Genomic DNA, 22,068 nt, shown 5'->3' with positions numbered 1-22,068 from the left:
GAGAGCGGGCGGAGAATGGGCAGCGCGTCCGGGGCGAGGGGCGGCGCGACTCGCGTGAGCGAAGTGCGGAGGTGTTGAGCGGCGAGTGCAGCACACGTGACCAGCCTCAATCGGCGGAGTTGCCCTGCAGGTCCCCGCCGGGGCGCTGGCTTGCTTGCTTCCATGCTTGGGCGGCGGCGCTGGGACGCTGGGGCGCTGGCGCTGGCGCTTGGTGCTGCTCAGAGCGGAGAGGGCCTGTTTCCCTGGTTCCCCACAAATGCCATGCTGCTCCCAGCTGCTCGTGCTGCTCTCACATTAGCTGCGCCGAGAGGGGGCTGCGACCTGCCCACGCTTGGCGCGGGGCGCGCCTCACTCTCGCCTGCTCGGCCATGCAACCCCGCGCTCTTGTCGGGGCCAGGGCACAGGGTCTGGGCGCGGGCGTTCGGCTCGCGGTGGTTTGGCCGCGGGTTGGGGCGCCAGATTAGCTCCCGCTGGCCAGTTCCCACTTCAGTCTAGATCAGATTGCTGTCGCTGATCTGCTCGACAACACCTCTCTGCCCTCGCAAAACGCGAAACGGCGTCCAGCGCGCTAAAATTAGCCGCCCTCCCGCCGGTTTCAACCCTGGATCACACAATCATGCTGCCCGCTACCTTTATCTGCACACCCGGCCACGCTCTCGCTTCCGCGCCCCGGAGACCCCAGCACTCGCAGCGCTCCCGCCCGCCCTCGCCCGCCCGTCCGCCGCCGCAAACATCCACCTCTGCCCTCGACTACCACCAATGCTGTCCTCACCGTCCTAACCCGGCCGGCTCCCCTTTTTCACTGTCGACCGCGGGCCAAACTGCCACCGCGCTCGCGTCGACCCACGACGAAGTCCATAAATAGCCCTGGCCCCCAAGTCCGTCCGTCGCACCGCCGCATTATCCCATCTTCCATCAGCAATCGGCACTCAACATGGCCCCCTCCCCAGACAGCAGCGGCGCAGCCGACTCCAACACGCCCTTGGCGAAGCCCACCTGGCGGCGCGCCATGTTGTCTCTGTTCACCACCCACCCGCCTGCCAAGGCCGAGCAACACGCTCAGGGTCCAACACCGCCAACCGGCGTCCAAACCCCGCCCCAGCAAACAAAGTCGTGGAAGCTCTTATACCTGGATCGTGTCTCTCCAAGATGGCGTCTCCCAATCCTCATCGCCCTCATCATGCTCGTCACCGTCTGCATAGTTCTTTCCGCCGTGCTCAGCGTCGTCCTGTCGCACGAAACTTCAACCGCCCCCGCCGCCCCCCAGCAGCCCCACGGCTTCAACCCCATCCTGCCTCCCGCCTACCCACTGGCTGTCAGAAACCCCTACCTCTCAGCATGGATCCCCGGAGGTGAGGCCCTGCAACTGCCGCGCCGCCAAGCCGAATTCTGGCGCGGCCAAAAGCTGGGATGGAGCGTCATGGCCCAGGTCGACGATGAACTGTACAGCTTGTTCGGAATGCCCAACCCGCAGGGCAACGTCACCGCCGCCGTCGTCGATGGCGCCGAGTACACTTCCACCCGGACCGACTTCAACCTGACCGCCGGACACGCCACCTTCACCCTTTCATTCCTCTCCCCCGTCTTCCCCGGCACCGACGATGCAAGCCTGAGGCAGCAGAGTCTCCCGCTCAGCTTCCTCACCGTCACTGCCCGTCCCAAGTCGGGCCAGCCGGATGTCAAGATTTACTCGGACATCGGCCACGAATGGCTCGGTGCTGCCGAAGCTCCCTCGGACATCGCCCTTTCGAAATCCACCGAGGGCTCCACGCACATGTGGACCTGGGATCGCGAGTCGGGCGATGTCTACAGGGAGAATGACAACATGGCAAAATGGGGCCAGGTCTTCTACGCTTCCGCCGCTCAGGACGGGTCCGTCATGACCATGAGCTTTGGGGCCCGTGACGATGTTCGTAAAACTTTTGTCGACAAGCTTGAGCTGGGAGCACTCAAAGCCGACGCCCCCAAGTACCAAGGCAGCAACAATCCCGTGTCTGCCTATGCCCACGACCTTGGCAAGATCAGCAAAGAAAATAAGGCCGTGTTCGGCGTCGGTATGACGCGCGACAAGGCAATCAATTTCTACGGAAGCGACGAAACCTACTTCTACCGCGCAAAATACCCCAAGACGGAACAGCTTGTCAACGCCGTGTCGGACGCTTTCGATGCCTTGGACGCCACCCAGGACTCGTGCACGAGCTTGGACAACAAGGTCGTGAGCGAATCCATGCAGGTGGGAGGCCAGAACTACTCGGACATCACCACCCTCTCTCTGCGCCAGGTCTTCGGCGCCATGGACGTCACCATCCCGTACAAGTCCAAGGACACCAGCCAGGCCAACGTTTGGATGAAAGAGATCTCATCCAACGGCGACATCCAGACCCTCGACATCATCATGCCCGCATCGCCGCTGTTCTACTGGCTGAGCCCCGGTTACATCCGTCTGATGCTTCGGCCCATCGCTATTTACCTGGAAACCGGCGGCTGGCCGCATCCGTGGGCCGTGCACGACCTGGGCGACCGCGGGTTCCAGGACGGAGGATACCCCCGCGCCGTGGGCCACGACAACGGCCACAGCGAATCCATGCCGCTCGAGTCGTCGGGCAACCTGCTCATCCTGGCCCGCATGTACCACAAGGCTGCCACAAACCGCGACGAAGCCGACCGGTTCGTGAAGGACCACAAGAAGCTCTTCACCGGTTACGCCACCTACCTCGAGCGCAACGGGCTCAAGCCGGAAAACCAGCTCTCGACCAACGACGGCGCCGGCCCGCTCCCCAACCAGACCAACCTCGCCATCAAGGCCGCCGTTGGCCTCGCCGCTTATGGCGCCATGTACGACAACAAGACGGCAACCACATCCGCGCGCGACATGGCCAAGAAGATCGCAAACAAAGACCACGGCCTCTCCTCCGACGGCTCGCACCTCACCCTGCGCTACGGCCACGACGAGTCGTGGACCACGGCCTTCAACCTGTACCCGGACGTCCTCTTGGGCCTCGAAACCTTCTCCTCCGACATCATCGACCTCCAGAGCTCGTACTACCGCACCCTCCGCGCCAACGCCACCCTCCTCCACGCCGCCTTCGCCGCCTCGTCCGCCTCCCCGCACCGCGACAACGACGCCGACGCCGGCTCCGACGAATACCACGCCATCGGCTTGCCCATCGACTCCCGCGGCGACTACGGCTCCAGCAACTGGATGGCCTTCGCCGGCGCCACCGCGGGCGCCAACGCGAAGAGCGCGGTGGGCGAGTCGTTCATCGACGACATCCACGCCTTCTTGGCGAACCGGCTCAACGCCGTCGCGTTTTGCGATCGCTTCTTCGTCATGGGCAAGAACTCGGGCATGGCCAGTCCGGGCCATTCGACTTTTCGCGCCAGGCCCGTCGTCGGGGGGCATTTTGCGTTTTTGGCGAGGACGGTGCGGTGATCGAATCGGTCGGTTGGCTGTTTTTGTGCTCTTCTTTCGTTTCGTTTCGTTTCGTTTCGTTTCGTTGTTGGGTTCTTGGTGGCTTTGTTTTTTTGTTGTTGTTGTTATCAGCGAGGCGCTTCTTTGGGTGGTGGTGCTTGTCTTGGCTTCGACGACGACGACACCAGGTTGGGGGACAGCAATTTTTTCCTTTACGGAAACAGGTCAGAGTGTTGGGAAACTGCTTGATGGAGAGAGAGAAAGAGAGAAAGGGAGAAAGAAAGAAAGAAAGAAAGGAAAGGAATGGGTTGGTTGAAAGCGTTACGATGACGGACGACGATACCCCATCTTCTTCTTTTATGGTTTTGTCACGGCCGATTGCTTACTAGACTATTGGGAACAAGGCTATTGGTAAAGGTAGACACGGACTGGACGGATTTTTGGGCGGCGCAGACATAATATGGGGATTTGGGTTTTTGCAGTTTTGTCTTTTAGATTGGGAAATTAGAGGTACAGCACGTACAAGAAGAGATGGAGCAGGACAGGATAGGAAAAGAACGCTAATTAGATTAAGCTTTCGAAACCTTCGAAAAGGAAACAAAAGAATTTAAAAGATTACTACCATCTCGGGTATGAAAAATGGATGTGCTTTCCTGATGATTAGATACGGAACATAAAAGAATATAGCGCGGGGTAGAAAAGAGAACGCGTACAAGTGCTGGCTGTATATACGTTTCTTAGAGCTCTACTTTTAAGAAAACTAGCAACGCTGCATTTCATGCCGTGTTGTGCTTAATACTATATGCCGTGAGAAAATAGCACACAGGCCTTCGACCATAAGACTGGCACGATACAATCTAACGTGGCCTATAGCCGCTATATATACTGGACGACGACGACGACGACGACGAAGTCTATATCCAAGGAGTGGTTTTAAAAGAGTATAGGCAGCCAGGTAATTACTAAAAAGCACTAGGTCGCCTCGCCAAGTTGTTCATCGCATCCGCAATGTTTTTTCCCCCCCACGCCTGAGGAATGTTCCTCGTGAGTATACAAGAGGTTTAAAGTTCCAATACCAGGCTACTCCGCCTACCAGTCCCAAGCTACCGCTTGTGTCTCGATTCGTGCCTCCATTGTTATTTGTCTGTTGCCACCTCCGTCTCGCTGTGACAGTTGTGTCCACATCGTTTATTTTGTTGTTGTCTGAGTTGCAGGGCTGCGTCATGTAACGGCCGCGAGATTTTTTTACTGCTTGTCAATTACACTGTTTTGTTCCTTTTTCACGCGCTAGACAGTTTGTATCTTTGGACGGGGGTGATTTGAAGGGTCGGTGTAGTTGGGGTAAAGCGTTGGTGTAGTCACTGGCTCGGTGTCTTGTGTCTCTACCGTGAGGATGGCTAAGAGGGCTTTTTTGGGCCTACGGTGCAGGATTCTCACCGATCAGCGAACGTGCACGGGTCTAGTCTAAGGCTTTAAAAACGTCGGGAAAAAGAATTTACCATAAGGGAGTATAGTAGAGATGCTGGTTGACACTAGCCTCGGAGGGCAGTACCGGAGGAGCCATGGTCTACTTCGAAAATCCAACAGAATAGTCAAGGAAAAGAAAGAAATCATGTAATCATATTCAACCAGAATTCTCTCTTGATTGATCATGGGGTACGGGGGTATCTCTACGCTAAACGCATACCAGTAAAACAGAAGAGGGAATCCAAGTCTGTCAAACGTTACTACTACCTCTTTCCTGTCTGTACAAAAGCCCCCCCAGCGTCCGCGTCTGCGGTCTATAAGCACACAAATTATACACCAGAAACAAAAGAGCCCCAACCTCTATACATCCCCCGAACAACGAACGACTAACAAAAACCACTACCTAATCCTCACCTTCACCCCCGCGCCCTTCACGCTCGCCCACACGCTCTCCTGCACCTTCACCGGCAACTTCCTCCCCTTGAGCGCCTGATCGATCAGCCACATGCCGACGACGAACTCGTCGCGCGCCAGCCTCCCCACGCCGCGGCCGTCGACGAGATTCCACACCTCCTCGAGCACGTGCGCGGGCAGCCGCGCGCGGCCCCAAACGTCCCGCACCACCAGCGCGCTGACGTCGTCGTGCAGGCCCACGCGCGACGCGTTGGGGTGCGCGGCGACGCGCGGGTGCAGGTCCCGCGGCGAGAGCAGCACGCCGCGGTTGGCGGCCCACACGCCCTCGTAGCGCTTGCGCTCGCGCTCCGTGATGGTGTCGCGCCAGCGCTTGCGCGCGCCCTCGGCGTGCTTGTTCGGGTGCTTGGGCCGGAGGTGCCGCTTTTTCTTGTGCTTGCCGTTTGGGTCGTCGCTGGTGTTGTCCGAGTCGCTGGCGCTGGGCTCCTTGCGGAGGGTCGGCATCAGCTTGCCTGGCTTCTTCTGCGGGCTTGGCGTGCGCGAGTGGTGGAAGATGTGAGGGTGGTGGTGGTGATGGTGGTGGTTGCCGCTGCGGCGGGGAGGCGGCGGAAGAGGGGTCGTTGATTTGGCTGGCGTGGATGCCCGCGAACCCGCCAATGCGGCGCCAACCATGGCGTTGGCGAGGGAATCGCCGGTCAGGTGTGGCTCTATTTTCTTGAAGGACTCGCGTTTGTAGGCGGAGCTGATGGGAGGAGGTGGGAGCAGGTGTCGGCCTCCACCTGCCGGCGGCGCGGATGATGTCCCTTCAGCGACAGCAGAGTGCCTCCGCAGATGGGCCACCCGAGATGGCGCAGCGTTTTCAGAATCTGTCCCGTTCTTGGTGGGAGGATTGGTCTGGGAAATCTTTGTGCCCCGACGAGGCGGAGGCAGGATTGGCTTCGCTCGGTTGTCGCCTTGCGTCTCAGGGGCTGACGTGTATGCGGCGTCGTCTTCAGAATCGTCTTTTGCCACTGGCGGAAGCTCGCGCGGCGAGGCTGCAAACTTTGGTTTTGCGGGCACCTTCGGAGAGACGTGGGGGCTCGTCTGCGGGGTTACGTCGCCCAAGAATTTGGCTGGTTTGGGAGCCGGCTTCGGCGCAGGTTTTGGCTTCATCGCAGAGATGTTCCCGGCGCTCACAGGGCGGGGCCTCGCCATGTCCTGGTTCTGATGCTCTGGAGAAGCAAAGGGCACGGAGATGTTCCGGATCGGTTTAGGCGACTTTATGGGCGGAGGGCCCCCTTTCGAAGTAAGAATAGGAGGAGGCTTGGGACTACGAGCGGAGTTTGGCGAGGCAGCTTGTTGGGCCTTGTTCTGCTCAAACATCTTGACTAGAGAGGTTGTGGGTTGTATCGAGGAAGCGTCGGTGGGATCGGATGTCTGCGAAGGAGAGCGGCTCGGCCGGGAGGGTAGCGTCGCGTTCGCGCCGGCGGAGGGCGGAGCTGCGGGAGCGGCATTGAACCTTGCTCGGGCATCGCTTACGGAGATGGGCGCGGGCGGCGAGCCGCTGGAGGAGTGGTTGGAACTGGCATCCAGCATGCTCCTGCGTTGGGTGTCGGGGCCATCGACGGGGGCCGGGGTGCGGCGGGCGGCTGCACGGGTGGCAGCGATCATGGACGGCGAGCGGGCGCGGTCGGACTGGAGCTGAGGCAGAGCGAGGGCGGAGGTGTGGGAGCTCTGGGAGGTGGTGCTGTTTCCGGAGAGCTGGGGGCGGAGCAGCTGGGGCTGAGGGGTGCCAGCGTTGCTGGACTGGCGCGCGGCGGCCAATGCACCATTGTTCCCGCTGTACGTCTTGGGCGACGGCTTGGGTCGGACTGGCGGCTTCCCAAAGGCCAGCGCGGCGCCCTTCAGCGCGGCATCGCGCGTGTTGTATGGGGTGCTCGGCCGGGGGTCCGGCTGCTGGTGGCGCTGCGGCGTGGCCGGAGCCATGGGCGTGCGGTTCGACAGGCTGCTGCTCATCCGTCCATGGGTGTCGTCGGCGCTGTGTGCTTGGGCGGGCGGCGCGAGGGGCGGCGGGGCATCGGGTCGGCGGGAGCGACGAGGAGAGAGAGGAGAAGGTCGAGAAGGTCGAGAAGGCCGAGTGGAGTCTGGGCTGCTGCTTATTGAGCGAGCTGGTTGGCAAGGCAGGCTGGCGGTGGCAGTGGAGAGGGCATCCCAGCGGCGATCCACCATGCGCGTTTCACCTCCGCGAGTCCGCGCTGCCCAAGGCCCCAACACGTGCTCGCGCGTCGCTTCCTTCCCGGCCACTGCTGCCTGCTCCGCCGCGTCGCCTGCTCTACCTACACTTTTGTTAATTCTCTGTGCGCACAATGTGAAGAGCTCCCGTTCACGTCTCGCTGCAACCTGTGCGACGGACGACTGTCGACGCTGCGGTGACCTTACTCGCGCCCACCAGGCTGGAGGCCTCGTGCCAGCAGCAGCCGCCAACCATCCGCCGGACTGACCAACCACGTCACCTCTCCCTCTAGCCCGAAACGCCATGGCCGGACGCTTCGTCGCCCAGAGCCAGGAAGCGTTCGATGAAGAGCAGCGCATGTATGGCCATGGTGCCATGACCGAGGAAGAGTTGGATGAGAAGTGAGCCATCTCCGCTGTCCGCCTACCCTGCGAAGCCAGTTCCCGCGCTGACCTCACTTGCAGATACCCCAACCGTCCGCACAATCATTCCACAACCCTGCCCTTCCATTCCCTTTTCCTGGACCTCTTCAACCCTCTGAATGAAAACAAGAAGAAGCCCACCGGCCCCGTTGCCTCTCGCAGGAAACAAGGCCCACATGGCCAGTCCCACATGACCCCGAATGAGATCCGTCGTAACATCGTCGACCGCTTTATTTCAAAATGGCGCCAGCAAGTAGGCAACGACATCTACCCCGCCTTCCGCCTCATCATCCCGGAGAAGGACCGTGACCGCGCCATGTACGGCCTGAAGGAAAAGGCCATTGGCAAACTGCTGGTGCGCATCCTCCGCATCGACAAGGACTCGGAGGATGGCTTCAACCTCCTGAACTGGAGGCTTCCTGGCCAGAATCCTGGAGCCGCCATGGCTGGCGACTTTGCTGGCAGATGCTTCGATGTTATTTCTAAGCGGCCCATACTAACCAAGCCCGGCAATATGACCATCGGCGAGGTCAACGAGCGGCTCGACACGCTCTCTGCTTCTTCCAAAGACGAAGACCAGCTTCCCATCTTCCAAGAATTCTACCAGCGCATGAATGCCGAGGAGATGATGTGGCTCATCCGTGTCATTCTCCGCCAGATGAAGGTTGGCGCAACTGAGAGGACCATCTTCGATATATGGCACCCCGATGCCGAGAGCCTCTTCAACGTGTCTTCCAGCCTGCGCAGGGTGTGCTGGGAGCTGCACGACCCTTCGATCCGCCTTGATGGAGGAGGCGCTGCCATCACTCTCATGCAGTGTTTCCAGCCGCAACTGGCTGCTTTTCAGATGTACTCGTTGGAGAAGATGGTGCAGCGCATGAAGCCAACCGAAGAAGACGACGAGTTCTGGGTTGAGGAGAAGCTCGACGGTGAGCGCATGCAACTACACATGGTCGAGGACGAGAGCGTGCCCGGTGGCAAGCGCTTCCGCTTCTGGTCTCGCAAAGCAAAGGAATACACCTATCTTTACGGGAATGGATTTGAAGATGACAACAGCGCCCTCACGCGCCACCTCAAGGATGCCTTCCATGACGGGGTGCGCAACATCATTCTCGATGGAGAGATGATCACCTGGGACATGGAGCAGGATGCCACAGTGCCGTTTGGAACCCTCAAGACAGCAGCTCTTTCGGAGCAGAAGAATCCCTTCTCCACTGGCCGACGTCCGCTTTATAAAATATTCGACTGTCTCTATCTGAATGACGAGCCTCTCACGCAATATACGCTACGCGACCGTCGAAAGGCGCTCGCTGCCAGCATCCACTCCATCCACCGCCGTTTCGAGATCCACAGTTACTCGTCCGCCCACACTCCATCCGAGATTGAGCCCCTTCTGCGCAAGGTCGTGGCTGAGGCTTCGGAAGGTCTAGTCATCAAGAACCCGCGCTCATCCTATCGGCTCAACCAACGCAATGACGATTGGATCAAGGTAAAACCCGAGTACATGACCGAGTTCGGCGAAGAGCTAGACTGCGTCATCATCGGCGGCTACTGGGGGTCCGGGAACCGCGGAGGCAAGCTTTCCAGCTTCATGTGCGGGCTGCGTGTCGACCAGGCCCAGATCGAGCAGGGAGCCAACCCGATGAAGTGCTTTTCCTTCTTCAAGGTCGGCGGTGGCATGACGGCCAATGACTACGCCGCTATACGACACGCCACGGGCGACAAGTGGCAAACGTGGGACGCGGCCCGGCCACCGACTGAGTTCATTGAGCTGGCAGGCGGCGAGGAGCGGCAATTCGAAAAACCCGACGTGTGGATCAAGCCCTGTGATAGCGTGGTCGTGTCAGTCAAAGCTGCATCTGTTGGAACGACGGAGCAGTTCCGCATGGGGCTGACGCTCCGTTTCCCGCGCTTCAAAAAGCTGCGGGATGACAAGACTTGGAAGGAGGCGCTGTCCATCCAGGACTTCATGACGCTGAAAGCGAACGCAGAACGTGAACACGCCGCGAAAGAGTTCAAAATCGACGAAGCCCGCCGGGTCAAGCGCCAGCGCACCTCGAAGAAGCGGCCCATGACCATCGCGGGCGTCGATGATGATGCGGCTTCCACCAGCAACACCACCACCCTATCCGACCCCAAAGCAGCCGGGCACCCTAGCACCGCAGCCGCCGCCGTCCCGAACGTCTTCGCCGGCCTGACCTTCTACATCATGACCGAATCCGTCTCCCCCAAGAAATCCAAAGCCGAGCTCGAAGCGCTGGTCAAGGCCCACGGCGGCGCCCTCGTCCACTCCCCCGCGGCGGCCGCCCACGTCCTCTGCATCGCCGACCGCCGCCTCGTCCCCGTCGCGTCGCTGGTGAAGAAGAACGACCGCAGCGTCATCCGCCCCGCCTGGCTGCTCGACTGCGTCGCCCAGGCCACGTCGGACGCCGCCACCCGTCCCGGCGGCGCACCCGCAGCCGACGCCCCGTTCCTCCTGCCGTACGAGGGAAACAGACACCTCTTCCACGCCACGGACGAGGACGCGGTCAGGGCGGAGGAGAGCGTGGACGAATGGGGCGACGCGTTTGCGAGGGATGTGGGGTCGGTGGAGGAGTTGAAGGCCATCATGGACGGGATGCCGGACCGTGCGGAGGCGGTGGTGAAGGAGGAGGAGGGAGGGAGGGAGCGGAAGCGGCGGATCAGGGGAGCGCCAGCGGCGGCCTTTGACGTGGACGCCTTCCTCGAGCAAGCGGAAGATGAGCACCGGGTGCGCTTGTTGGGTGGCGATGTGGCGGCGGCGCGGGGCTGGCTGTTTCGCGGGTGTAGGGTTTGGTTTGATGACGGCCACGAGGACGAGGACGAGCACGATCACGATCACGATCAGGACCACGACACCGGCGGCGACGAAGTGGATGGGAAAGATGCGAATGACGAGCAGGCGGCGCGCCGCATGCGACTGTATCTCGCGAAGCAGTTGGTCCGGTTCGCGGGCGGCAGCGTGGCGGAGAGTGGTGCCTTGCAATTGGCTTCGGATTTTGACGTGACGCACGTTGTTGTAGGAGCCGCGAGTGCCAATAATAAGGATAGGCTGGGAGAGATACGACGGACGCTTGCGGATAGGATGGAGAGCGGCAATAGTAGTAGGGTTCCGCGCGTGGTGGGGGTGGAGTGGGTGGAGGAGAGCTGGAAGGAGAGGACATTGGTGGATGAGGAAATGTTTGTTGCGAGGTGATGATGGCTGCAGGTACTTTTTCTGCTGATGTTAAGGATGGAGCTAGGAAGGCCATTGCCATTGTGTGCGAGGACCGTATGTGCAGGTAATATGAGGTTGATTTTTGCCCAAGTATCACATTTCTAACGCTCTACCTGAGTATATAATCTGTACGTAGTAGAGCTGTGCGGGCATCTTGGACTTGAGACAGGCGTTGAGTGTGCTTTAACGAACGGTAAGTAGACTTCTCGAAGGCAGCTGGAAGCCAGTGGTGAAACAGTTACAGTGGGCTGATACGGCGGGGTCGGCGGGCACAGCCGTTGTATGTTTCACGCCCACAACTAGGTACGCATCCCTCAGCCAAGGCAGCGGTGGAAGCCGGAAGCCTATCAGACCAATGGCTCCGTGATGATAGCAGGAACACGCAAGGAACGGCCGAGGGATAAAGATTTGGGAAAACGGTGGCTGAGGATGGGGTGATAATGGTGCGTTCGGTACGGCAGAGGCTGGACCCGAAGCGTTCCCCGTAGCACAGAAGCAGCGATTCGATCCACCGGTGTGGGGTGATGTGTCGCACGGGTTCAGGAGAAGGCAAAAGAAGAAAAGGAAAAAGTGCCGACGGCAGGCTCGCGCCGAAAACATTCGATCTGGCCGATCATGCCGATCCGGGATGCCGACTGCTACTTAAGAGGCTTTGCGGCCGCCGACGACCGAGTCTGCCGCTTTCTGCTGGCAACCTCGCGCCGGTCAATTTGCTCTCTCGCTGGAGCCTCGTCTATCTCTCTCTCTCTCTCTCTCTCTCTCTTCGTTCGGACCTATCCACCCTTACTACCTACCTACGCGACATGGCCGCCCCATGCCCTCCCGACGACGCGATGAGCGGGCGGCTCATGTGCGCGGCATCGGCGCTGTACTCGAACCGGGCGGACTACCTGAAGCCAGTGCTCGAGCAGGGCAGCGTGCTGATCTGGCTCGGCCTCTGCACCGTCGCCGTCCACTGGATCGTCAAGAAGGTCACGCCGCCCGAAAACGACTCGGAGAGCTGGAACGGCTTCGTGCAATCGACGTACGGCGACGAGCGCGACGAGATGGGGAAGACGTGATCGTCCTTTTCTCTGAAAAAAAAAAAAAAGGAAAAGACGAAACGAACGACGACGGACGACGGACGACGGACGATGACGACGATGGAAAAAGGCAGCTGTTGTTCTTGCCTGGACGGGTGGTATGCAGGCAATTGGGCCGCCAGCCCCGTACGGAAACCACCCAGAGCTCTCTCCCAGGGATGAGATGACGAGTGCTGATGGAACGGGGTTGTTTGATCATGGCAAAACGTGTTTGTGGGCAAATTCTCTTGGTGGGCCTGCATCAGTTTTGCCCTCTCGGCGCAATGGGAGCTGGTGCAAAGCAATAATTTCTTGCTTCAACTATTGTATTTTAGCACCTATGGTGACTACTCACTTGTAATTTCTACATATTCTTTTGCTGAATCATCCAGGATTGTTCTGCACCACTTCGACCTCGTAGTTTGGCGTTTCGAGATGAAGTTGGGTGTTGGCAGTTCGACGATGATGAGTCAGGTCAGGGACGATCGAGTCGGGAAAGGCTGGTTCGCACCGCCACTGCTTCCTTCGCCCGTCCTGCATCACCGCCGGCCGGTGCCAGCGCCGCACCTTGTCCAAGGTACCTTTGACGTCCGTCAGGCACCTGTCGCGCTCCGCATGGCGTTCTCGAGTCCTCGGCTGATGATGCGGGGTCTGGAATGCGCTGGTGCCTGAGAGACGAAGCTGGAGCCTGTCGACACCGACTGTGCTTTTTTCCATGGCAAGACTCACCGTCGATCGGTAGTTGACGCAGTCAGATTTGACGTGGAGTGCGACACCGCCACAGCCCAGCGTGGAGCACGTTGGCGCGACATGGAATCCTTCGCTGCCATCTCACGGCCTGCTTCCAACAGCCAGGCGTGTGGGCTGGCTGTCCGCAACAGCTCCACGAGTGGGTCGAGAAGACGGTCGAGAAGACGGTCGATGTGAAGCAAGGCTGGCCGCAAGACGAAAGATTTGGTTGTGCTGTTGACTGGTCGCAGTGGTTGGTGGTTGCGCACAGTCCGGCCCCCCAACTGCGACACCGCCCCCGCTCCTTCCTGATCAGGATTTGGAGACTGCCGCCAACGAAGCACCTCTAACAAAGCCCTTTCTGTGACTCAGCCCCCGTTCCTTCTATTTAACACACCCGACCTGCCGTCCAAGGTCCGCTTCATCATCAACCATGGATTCCAACACCTCAGCCACCGCCGCCGCCCGCCCCTGCTGGAAGGTGGACACGGCCAACGGCGAGCAGCATACCAAGTACATTCCGCTCCACCACGCACGCCAGTTCTTCGCCGTCGACGCCTCGGGCTCCACCGCTGGCACCGTCATCGCCCGAGAGCATGAGTTCGTGACGAAGCTCCACGACGGCCACCCCCATGACCGAGCCGCTCTCTGGGGGTCCGACTGCGAGGACCCGGCCGACAACTTCCCCATAGCACCCTGGAGAGCAGCCAGCGGCGGCACCCAGCCCTCGCGCATCCTGCATAACCAGCGCGTCCTCGACACCATTGCTGCCTCGGACCTCTGGTACCTGCTCACTGACGGCGAGATCTGGGGAGACGATGTCCAGAGGCTGTGCGGGCTCGCCGTCGACACCGGAGTGCTCAATGTCCCCACCATCTTCGTCATCACCGGCACCAGGGGCTCGTCTCGACCCTCAGACCTCAACGTGTCCGTCGGCATTTCCTTCTTCGCCAACGCCCAGCACGTCCTCATTCTCTTCAAGGAATCATCCACCGGCCACTTGTACATCATCGCCGCCAAGGGCTGCTTCGCCGCCCTGGATTCCAACACTGCCAACACAGCTCCCGACCTTTCGAGCTGGACTCCGCTGAAGGAGCTCTTCTCCGAGCGCGACCTCATTCAGCTGCTGCGCACAGCCGCCATCCAAGTGCCCACCGCCGAGACCCGTCCCAGCCTTGTGTCGGGCACCATCAGCCTGGGAGAAGAGTGGGAGAAGTGGAACCCGAACACTGTCGTCGATCTGGACCTCCTTGTCACCGCCGGGGGCAAGCTCACCAATACGGACCTGGAGCAGCTCCTGGACGACGCCGCCTTTGGCAACCTTTCACTGGCCTTCAAGACTCGCGGCCGCATCCAGGACCTGCGCAGCTTCGTCATGAGCCAGAAGGTCGACGAGATCAACCTCAGGCTAGAGGACATATCCGGAGCTCGCGCCCTCATTGCGCGTCTCAGCGATCAGACTCTCGACGCCAACGCGCGAGATGCCCTGCAGCTCGAGCTGCGCGAGGCTCACGCCCGCAACCGTCACCACTACCAAGATGCCGTCAAGAGGCTGAAGGAGTCGGGCGAGCATCAGGCCGCGCGCAACCGCAACACCCTCGTGAACTTCGCACTGGAGCAGCTCGCCGCCATGGAAAGCTCGACCTACACTGCCAACATCCTCGCTCGCCCCAGCAACCGCGCTCGCCGAGCCGCCATGGTCACGGGTGGCGGCGAGATCTCGGTGCAGAGCCTCGACCTGGAGACCCCGAACGCTTTCCGCGGTGACTGTCACATTTGCTGCGGTGAAAACGAGGTCATGTCCATCTCGCTCAAGGCCGGTGCCGACGCCGCAGCCAACACAGACAACTTCGCCCTCGACTTCCCTCTCGCCGCCGGCCGCTTCAACTCCAATAAAGACGTCATCTCCAGCCAGCTTGTCTGCTTCCAATGCGCTCTTGCTTTCGAAGGGAGATCGTTGTTCAAGGAAGACGTGGCCGCCGTGTTGCCCGCAGTCGACTGCCACGAGAGCAACAAGAAGTACATCCACGAGCAGTTGCACCTCGCTCTGACAGGCGGCCTCCGCGTGGGTGCGTCTGGCACGTCGCAGCTCTTCATGACAATCCTGGACCGCACTCTCCGGGAAAAGGAATGGGCGGGCGCTGGCTCCGAGATGGCCCTGGATGCAGAGGTAGCCCAGCGGCGGGACTTGTTCCGGTGGGTCTTGGCCAACCTACTCGAAAGGACCGGCTGCAGGGAGACGTTCAACGAGCAGGGCCAGTGGGTCACGTACAGCAAGGCGCTCGCGTGGGCCGCCAAGGATTTCCGCGAGCAGGGGCTCGACAGCTGGGCTGTGGGCTACCCGACGGCCGGCTTCATGCAACTGATCCGGTTCGGCCGGCAGCTGGAAGCCTTTGATGCACAGACGGCGCGAGACTTGCGGCTGGCAAAGGTGCTGCACTCGGTGGCGTCGGCATACCTGGCGCAGCTGTACAAGAACATGCACACCGGCAACCAAGCATGGAAGCAGCCACTGCTCGCGCTCATCTACGCAGAGTTCAACGGTGACCTCGTTCCCACGGACAAGCGCGGCTACAAGTCCGTCCTCGGTGACTCGGCCGTGTTCTGGGAGCGCCTGTCCGCCTTCCTGACGGCCGACGTCGAGCTCCTCGCCGACTGGGACGCCGCCGACATGGAGCGCGCAATGAGACGGGTGCAGGTCCTCACCTTCTGGCTCGTCTACCTCCAGCGTGACCACACCCGAGCAAAGACGTACTTCCAGAAGCTCCGCAACGAACAGCCCCTCTCCCATGCCGTTCTCGACCCCCACACCGCCGACCCCCTCGCCCCATCCGTCACCCACCCCACCCTCCTCTCCATCTTCCGCGGCGACGACACCACCGACCCCACCACCCTCGCCCTCCGCGCCCGCCACACCGGCGGCGCCCCCTTCTTCACCCCCTTCGGCCCGAGCGTCCTGCGTTGCTGCTACCCCGCCTGCCAGGAGCAATTCCTCCCCGCCGAACAGCTGGCGGAGGTGAAGAAGCTCGCAGAGTCGGACGCGCCCTGGCCGGCCCGCGTCCTCGACCAACTCCGCCAGGCCCGCGCCAACCACCTCACCAAGGTCTTCGCCACCGACGCGAGGGCCTTCGCGGCCGAGAGCCAGACGGGCCTCCCCGCCGTCACCGCCTCCCCCGCCCCGCCTCACAGCATGCACTACAACCTCCACGTCAGCATCGCACGTGCGTGGTCGCGCATCGCCGACGCCGAGGGCGAGGGCGATGACGATGCGATTTCGGCGGTCGATCGCAAGCGTCGCATCGCCGCCGCCGTGAGGGATGGGGGCGCGGCAGAGGAGCTCGTTACTTTTGTGGAGGAGGTGAAGAGGGAGGTTTGCAAATCGAGGCGCGGAGACGTGTTTCAGGAGCTGTTGGACGAGGATACGAAGCTGGCGTTGCCGAGCTTTTTGGAGTCGTTGAGGGCGGCGCTGAGGTTGGAGCAGAAGCAGGAGGGCGATGTCGACGTTGCGGCGTACGTGCATGACTGGGAGAAGAACAAGTTGGAGGACAAGTTGAGGTGGGAGTTGAGGCGGGAGGAGGCGGGGTTGTGAGTTGTGGATTTGGGTTTTCGGAACTTTTTTCTTGATCTTTGCTCTGTGGAGCGCGGAGCGTGGTTTGGGTGGCTCTTGAAGCGGCCCTTTTTTTGGGTGATGGGCCAGTTTTGGATATGAAAAGATTGATGATAGTATTGTAAATGATGATGCTTTTAAGCAACCGCTGGGGTTATGTTACGGTGTGATGGTGAGTCTTCCAGTCGGTGGTATGTACGACTTCCTTTCCTTTGATCCTCTCTCCCTGTGCAAGAAACCTGGCACAGACTCCATAAAAGTCCGAATAAACGTGACCCAGAAGCCAAGCGCCCATGGACGGTACATACACACGTTGGCGAGAAACTTGAAGGGGGAGCTGACCGTTTCAGAGGTTCCCCTCGGCCACCGAAAAAATACCGACGATGCTGATATGCCATTGACGCGTACCACGCCTCGTTCGGCCGAAATGGAAGCAAAAACGCGAGAGCGGAGCAAACTCGATCGCGCCAACCTGATGAGCGGAATGTCTCACATAGTTTCGCTAGGTAGGCCAACTGTGCGGTTTCGGCTTGCCAAGATTCGTCGAAGAAGTCTTCCATTTTTTACAGTGCTTTTTAGTGCATGCATAGGTGCTTACTATGAAAGGTGTGATGTTCCTTTCAGAAAGCAACAGTGTTACGCTTCGGTTTCGGGTTGGACAAATTATTGATTGATAGCTCGTGGCCGGAGAGCAGCCGTGTATGCATATATACATTATAGATTCTCCTGAGCGGCGCCACACGCGTCCGTCCCTCCCCCATCCGGAACTCAGTAAGACAAAAACAAAATTTACCGGGGGCTGACGGTGAAGGAAGAAGTGGTGAACTTGGCGTTGGTGCCGGTGAAGGGCTCGGTGCCGGCGCCGATGTGGGTGAGGTACTGCGAGGTGGACAGGCCCTGGCTGGAGGTGAGGTACTTGATGAAGTCGTTGAGGTTGCCGCTGAAGCTGTTGACGGTGCTGGTGGCGACGAAGGAGAAGACGGTCATGGCGCCGTTGGGGCCCTTGAACAGGTTCCACGTGTTGCCCGCCAGCGTGACGGTGGCGATGGCCGAGCCCGTCGACGAGATGGGGCCCGCGCCGCCGAGCGAGCCGACCCAGATCATGATTTCCTGCGGGGCGGGCGGCGGTTAGCTGACGCTGATTCTGATGAAGGTGGGTGCTGCTGCTTACGTATTCCTCACTGCCGGTGGGGGTGGACGAGGTGAAGAGGTCGTAGGCGACGTTGGCGACGAGGCTGTTGCCGGTGTAGCTCCAGCGCCAGATGCTGTTGATGCTGCTGATGGCGCTGAGCTTCTTGGCGGTCAGGTCGACGACGACGTTGGCGTACGACTTGACCTGGTTGGGCACGCCGGACCAGGTCCACGACGTGTGCCAGGAGATGGTGTTGCTGTTGAAGCTGTCGACGCCGGTGCACTGCGAGCCCGAGACGCCGGCGGTGCTCTTCCCCCAGAGGTTGTTGTAGGTGGTGTAGACGCCGTTCTTGGCCGAGTCCCAGTCGCCGCAGAAGTCGGCGCGGCGCTCCAGCGCCGACGGCGCGGCGGAGACGGCGGCGGCGGCGGCGGCCCAGGCGAAGGCGGAGCTGAGCTTCATGTTGTCGGCGGAGTTGGCTGAGGTTGAAAGAGAGTGTGGTGCTGGACTGGTCGGAGAAGGAAGGGCTGGTGCTGATCATGGAGAGCCGTCCCGGGGAATATTTATACCAGCTGCCAGGATAGACGGGCTGTCTTCCCGTCGCTCAGCCCACGAGCAGTTGGTGGAAGTCATCTCGCTTCGTTTTCCCGCGCGCCGACAAGCCGTTTCAGTTGGTCGTTAAGCATACTGTCGACTGCCGGATGCGGCATGGATCCCGGCTCTCCTTTACGCTTTTGGCCGCACGCCCGGCCCAAACCGCTGCTTGGTGCAACTCTATTCGTGCACCTTATTTTGCTCCCCTCCCTCGGCCCCAGCTTGGCCTGCCTGCTCTGCGTCCATCGCGCCCGCAACACCGCGACGTGCGCCGCCGCCGGCCTCTCACCACCGCTCGTACGGCCGGAGTTGGCACGCTCCTCGGCCTGCCGGCCACACTTGTGGCGCCAGTTAGCGTGATCCCGAGTCGGTGCAATTTACGCGGACACGGTGGAAGCGATATTCTAGGCACCGCGTCCCGACCGTACCGGCCGACCGCCGCGGCAGAAGGCATCGCTTCGAACAACCATCGTGCAGCCGTCATGTTATGTTTCTCCTGTGGCTGACCCCGTCTGCCAATCAGCCAGCGCCTCTTCAGCCCCATGTTCGTACTGCAGCAGATGCTCCTGAGTTGCGCTTCATGCGATGCCTTCTGCCTTCCACCTCTGCCCGAAAACGGCATCGCGACTTCGTGTTCTTAGCGGCGCTACTCTGCCCAAGTGTAACGCCGGTCTGAGCATGTATTTTTCCTGTCCCCTCTCATATCTGCTCAGTGCTCACTCTCGCGCAGTCTTCGGCGTCTCCACGACACACAGCGAAGAATCATGCCATGTACGCATCATGAACCAACGGGGGTTCAGCCGAGGCTCGACGACGACCGCATAGAGAGGAAGCTAGTAGTCCGTATCGCCTTTGAGAATGGTGCAAGTGTGTTCGCTCCCGAGGGACACCATGTTGGATTCGAATCGCAAAGTCAAGCAGGGGTATGCGGACAGCAGAACCTAGCTGTGCATTCCGTTAATGAAGCACGACTGCCAGAAAACTCAGCCCCTTAATGAAAAAAAAAGTCGACAGTGAGTATCCGTCGTTGACGGGGTCGCTTAGCAGAGGATGGTTCGTGGAAGGCTTCGTCGCCGAGCCAAGCCGCCCGCAGTCGAAGAGTGCTCTCGTATAAGCACACAGTGTGGGGAAACCGTATTGAACAACGCAGAGCTGGACCCTGGCTGACGCCTTTTGTACGACAAAGCACGCCAGTCCGAGGGGTATAAATGTGCTTCCCCCCCAACAACAACAGTTCGCTGTAACAGCCGCCATCTTCTGGAGTTTTGCACTCGAGTTTGTCGACAAGGCGGCATCGTGTAGGGGAGCCGGCTTCTGCATGTGTTCGACCAATGCGCCCATGTCAAAAGATGATGGTACCATGTGTGCAATCCGCTGGCCGCTCGATCGACTTGGGATGCTTGTTATCCATGACAGCACCGGCGAAGTCGTTGCTTATAAAAGCTTGCGCAGCCACGACGCTAGAAGAGAATGCGCTTCGCTCGCGCCGTGTGCACAGGTCGCACCCAGAAGCTAGCCCTTCACCCACGACTCTTTAACTTCAAAAGGGTGCGACGGAGTGCTATCTAGCGGCTTCGCCTTCGTCTAGCTCCTCTCAAAATTTTCATCATAGGCAGCCTTAGAGGTTGACGAGGTGGTCGAATCCGAGGACTTATTGAATAGAGGCTTGGGTTGCGGGCTCCTGAGTCTGCAAGCGGGCCCCTGAGAACAGTTACACAGTACCCAGCAGACCGCCATCGACGTCAGTGAGCGAGATGAGAAGAAGCCTATTGTGATGCATGTTGCAAAGCTGATAGAGAAGTAGTTCCATCAGCATAGTAATACTCATGGTGTTCACGGCTGCGCTGCCGGCCAAGGCTCCCTCAGGGCTCAGCCTCGCGCTGAAACGAGATTCCGGGTTCGTGGCCGACGACGAGTGCCGCTTCCAGTTCCAAGAGCCCGACCAAGCCTTTGGGTGAAAATTGCCAGCAAGCGTCGCCCTTTGGAACGCGTATGCCCCCACAAGGGGCATTAGTGTAGATTCACTTAAGGGGCCATGAACGGAGATCCTTTCCTCGAACGTCAGTGAGATGGGTCTGGCTGAGTGCGCTAGACACAGTGAAGAGCTTAACGGGGCATTGCCGAAGACCAACTTTACAAAGATGAGTCTTGTACTACGTAGCTGGCTAAACTGGACAAGGTAGCGCATAGGGGAGTCTGGGCCGTGGACGGTGGAGCAGTGGACCATGCGAACAAGCATAAGAGGGCTTCAGACGTTGCAATCAAGCTGCTACGTCGTCCAGGAAGATTGGCGGGTCGTGCTCTGGCCGGTCGTCATGCCGTCACTGGTGAGGGTCGGGTTGTGGAGTTGGTTCTGCACTCTCGTTCCCAGGCAAGCTGCCCGAGTCAATATCGTGGCTATTGGAAAAAGTCAGGCTAGCCACGGTATACGCCGCGGCCAAGCAAACGAGAGCGATGGTCAAGTAGCCCAAAGGCCGGGTTTCATGAGTTGTGCGAAGTCGAGGGAGGAGGAGAAGAGAGATGCGGCTCCGGGCGCGCGCGTCGGGACCGGACGGGAGGAGGTTATGGAGGAATAATGGCGGACTGATCAGCCCTCTGACGACGGAGTGCATCGGGCCAACCTCGTATAGGAGAGAGTCATGGAGAGAGTCATGAACAAAGGCGCACGGCGGCGTCAGAAGGCAGGCCATGACACAGGCAGGGCCAAAGCACGAAGCGCGCGGCAAACATGACGACGGATGAGATTAGCGACGGATCTGAGAGAGCGGCGACATGTCCGGGCAGCAGTGTGGCTACCTGCTTCGAAGGAAGCTCGATGATCCATCGGCAATCTCTCGAACGTCGGATTGCCGAAAAGCCAATGCGGCGGGGGCGGACGGGGACCTGAGCTCGGCAGGTGGAGTGTCGGACTTGGTTCAGCAGCTTGATCCGCTTCGGATCGACTGCAAAATTTCCCTTGCTCGCTGATCGTCGGCAGTGTGTCTCGCCCTGCCGGTTCCGCGCCCAGCAGGCTTTCAGTCCGCCGCGCCGGATCTACACCGCTGCAGGGCGGAGCCACGGAGCGAAACCAAGGCAGCTACACGGCAGCACAGCAGAGGCATAGACAGGCGTGACAGACGTGACAGGCACACGGGTAGCAGCACCAGACGGCCGACATAATGCCGCTGGTGGTGGGTGGTCCAAGGTGGTCCAAGCAGGCGGCGATGCGGAAACGGCGGCTGAATCCGCCGCCGGCGCTCTTTTGGCGTCGCTCCCGTGGTGTTGACAGCGGCGCGAGACGCGCGGCCGGCCGTTGAGAGGGCTGCGTGAAGCCATGGGGAAGTGTCGCGTAGCAGCGTCGGCGGGTGTTGAGACAACGGCTGCCGGTCTACTGCTAGACTTCCCGCCCTCGACCTGCGACTAGCCCCCGATGCGGCGCCCGCCCCGGGCTGGCAAGCGTGGAAACCTACCGCGCGGATGGTGCCCTAGCAGCAGCGTCGCCGGCCGCCCTTTAAGGTGGCCTCCACGTGCGTGGCACCGCCGGAGCTGCCTCCACCGTCGACTGCCGCGCCAGCCCCAGCAGCCCCAGCAGCAGCAGCAGTGCCGCCGTCCAGTCCCGCCGCGGCATCGATCGCGGGCGGCGGCGGGGCGCCGGATCGAGACTAGACGAGGTGCAGATCGCTTGGGCCTGGACGCCCCTTGCATCCTTCTTGCAGGCGCGAGTCAGAGCTCCAATCAGCAGCCTTAAGCAAAGGGGTGCTACCGTGCTCCTCTACCAGCCGCGTGCAGCGCGCGCCAGCAACCCGGACC

At 60.3% G+C, this 22,068-nt stretch overlaps 6 protein-coding genes across 6 annotated transcripts; 4 read left to right on the top strand and 2 right to left on the bottom strand.

Moving 5' to 3' along the window:
- Nucleotides 1–934: 934 nt before the first annotated feature.
- Nucleotides 935–3,433, top strand: BKCO1_6000018 (glutaminase; the record flags this gene model as incomplete). The annotated part of the gene is made up of 1 exon (XM_020277680.1): nucleotides 935–3,433. One exon carries the CDS (start codon nucleotides 935–937, stop codon nucleotides 3,431–3,433), a length of 2,499 nt encoding a protein of 832 aa, XP_020126701.1.
- Nucleotides 3,434–5,278: 1,845 nt separating this feature from the next.
- BKCO1_6000017 (increased rdna silencing protein 4) lies at nucleotides 5,279–7,255 on the bottom strand (the record flags this gene model as incomplete). Its single annotated transcript, XM_020277679.1, has 1 exon — nucleotides 5,279–7,255. One exon carries the CDS (start codon nucleotides 7,253–7,255, stop codon nucleotides 5,279–5,281), a length of 1,977 nt encoding a protein of 658 aa, XP_020126708.1.
- A 550-nt stretch (nucleotides 7,256–7,805) lies between these two features.
- Nucleotides 7,806–11,138, top strand: BKCO1_6000016 (dna ligase 4; the record flags this gene model as incomplete). The annotated part of the gene is made up of 2 exons (XM_020277678.1): nucleotides 7,806–7,903; nucleotides 7,967–11,138. The coding sequence occupies 2 exons, from the start codon at nucleotides 7,806–7,808 to the stop codon at nucleotides 11,136–11,138; spliced, it is 3,270 nt and encodes a 1,089-aa protein (XP_020126707.1).
- An 824-nt stretch (nucleotides 11,139–11,962) lies between these two features.
- BKCO1_6000015 (uncharacterized protein) lies at nucleotides 11,963–12,220 on the top strand (the record flags this gene model as incomplete). The annotated part of the gene is made up of 1 exon (XM_020277677.1): nucleotides 11,963–12,220. The coding sequence occupies one exon, from the start codon at nucleotides 11,963–11,965 to the stop codon at nucleotides 12,218–12,220; it is 258 nt and encodes an 85-aa protein (XP_020126710.1).
- Nucleotides 12,221–13,382: 1,162 nt separating this feature from the next.
- BKCO1_6000014 (mg754 protein) lies at nucleotides 13,383–16,538 on the top strand (the record flags this gene model as incomplete). Its single annotated transcript, XM_020277676.1, has 1 exon — nucleotides 13,383–16,538. The coding sequence occupies one exon, from the start codon at nucleotides 13,383–13,385 to the stop codon at nucleotides 16,536–16,538; it is 3,156 nt and encodes a 1,051-aa protein (XP_020126709.1).
- Nucleotides 16,539–17,345: 807 nt separating this feature from the next.
- Nucleotides 17,346–18,147, bottom strand: BKCO1_6000013 (glycoside hydrolase family 12 protein; the record flags this gene model as incomplete). Its single annotated transcript, XM_020277675.1, has 2 exons — nucleotides 17,346–17,666; nucleotides 17,728–18,147. The coding sequence occupies 2 exons, from the start codon at nucleotides 18,145–18,147 to the stop codon at nucleotides 17,346–17,348; spliced, it is 741 nt and encodes a 246-aa protein (XP_020126704.1).
- Between the last annotated feature and the right edge of the window lie 3,921 nt (nucleotides 18,148–22,068).

This window comes from Diplodia corticola (assembly GCF_001883845.1).
Source record: "Diplodia corticola strain CBS 112549 chromosome Unknown scaffold60, whole genome shotgun sequence".
Taxonomy (NCBI): Eukaryota; Fungi; Ascomycota; class Dothideomycetes; order Botryosphaeriales; family Botryosphaeriaceae; genus Diplodia; species Diplodia corticola.
Note: the sequence above shows the minus strand (reverse complement) of the source record. Positions and strands in the feature narration are given on the sequence as shown.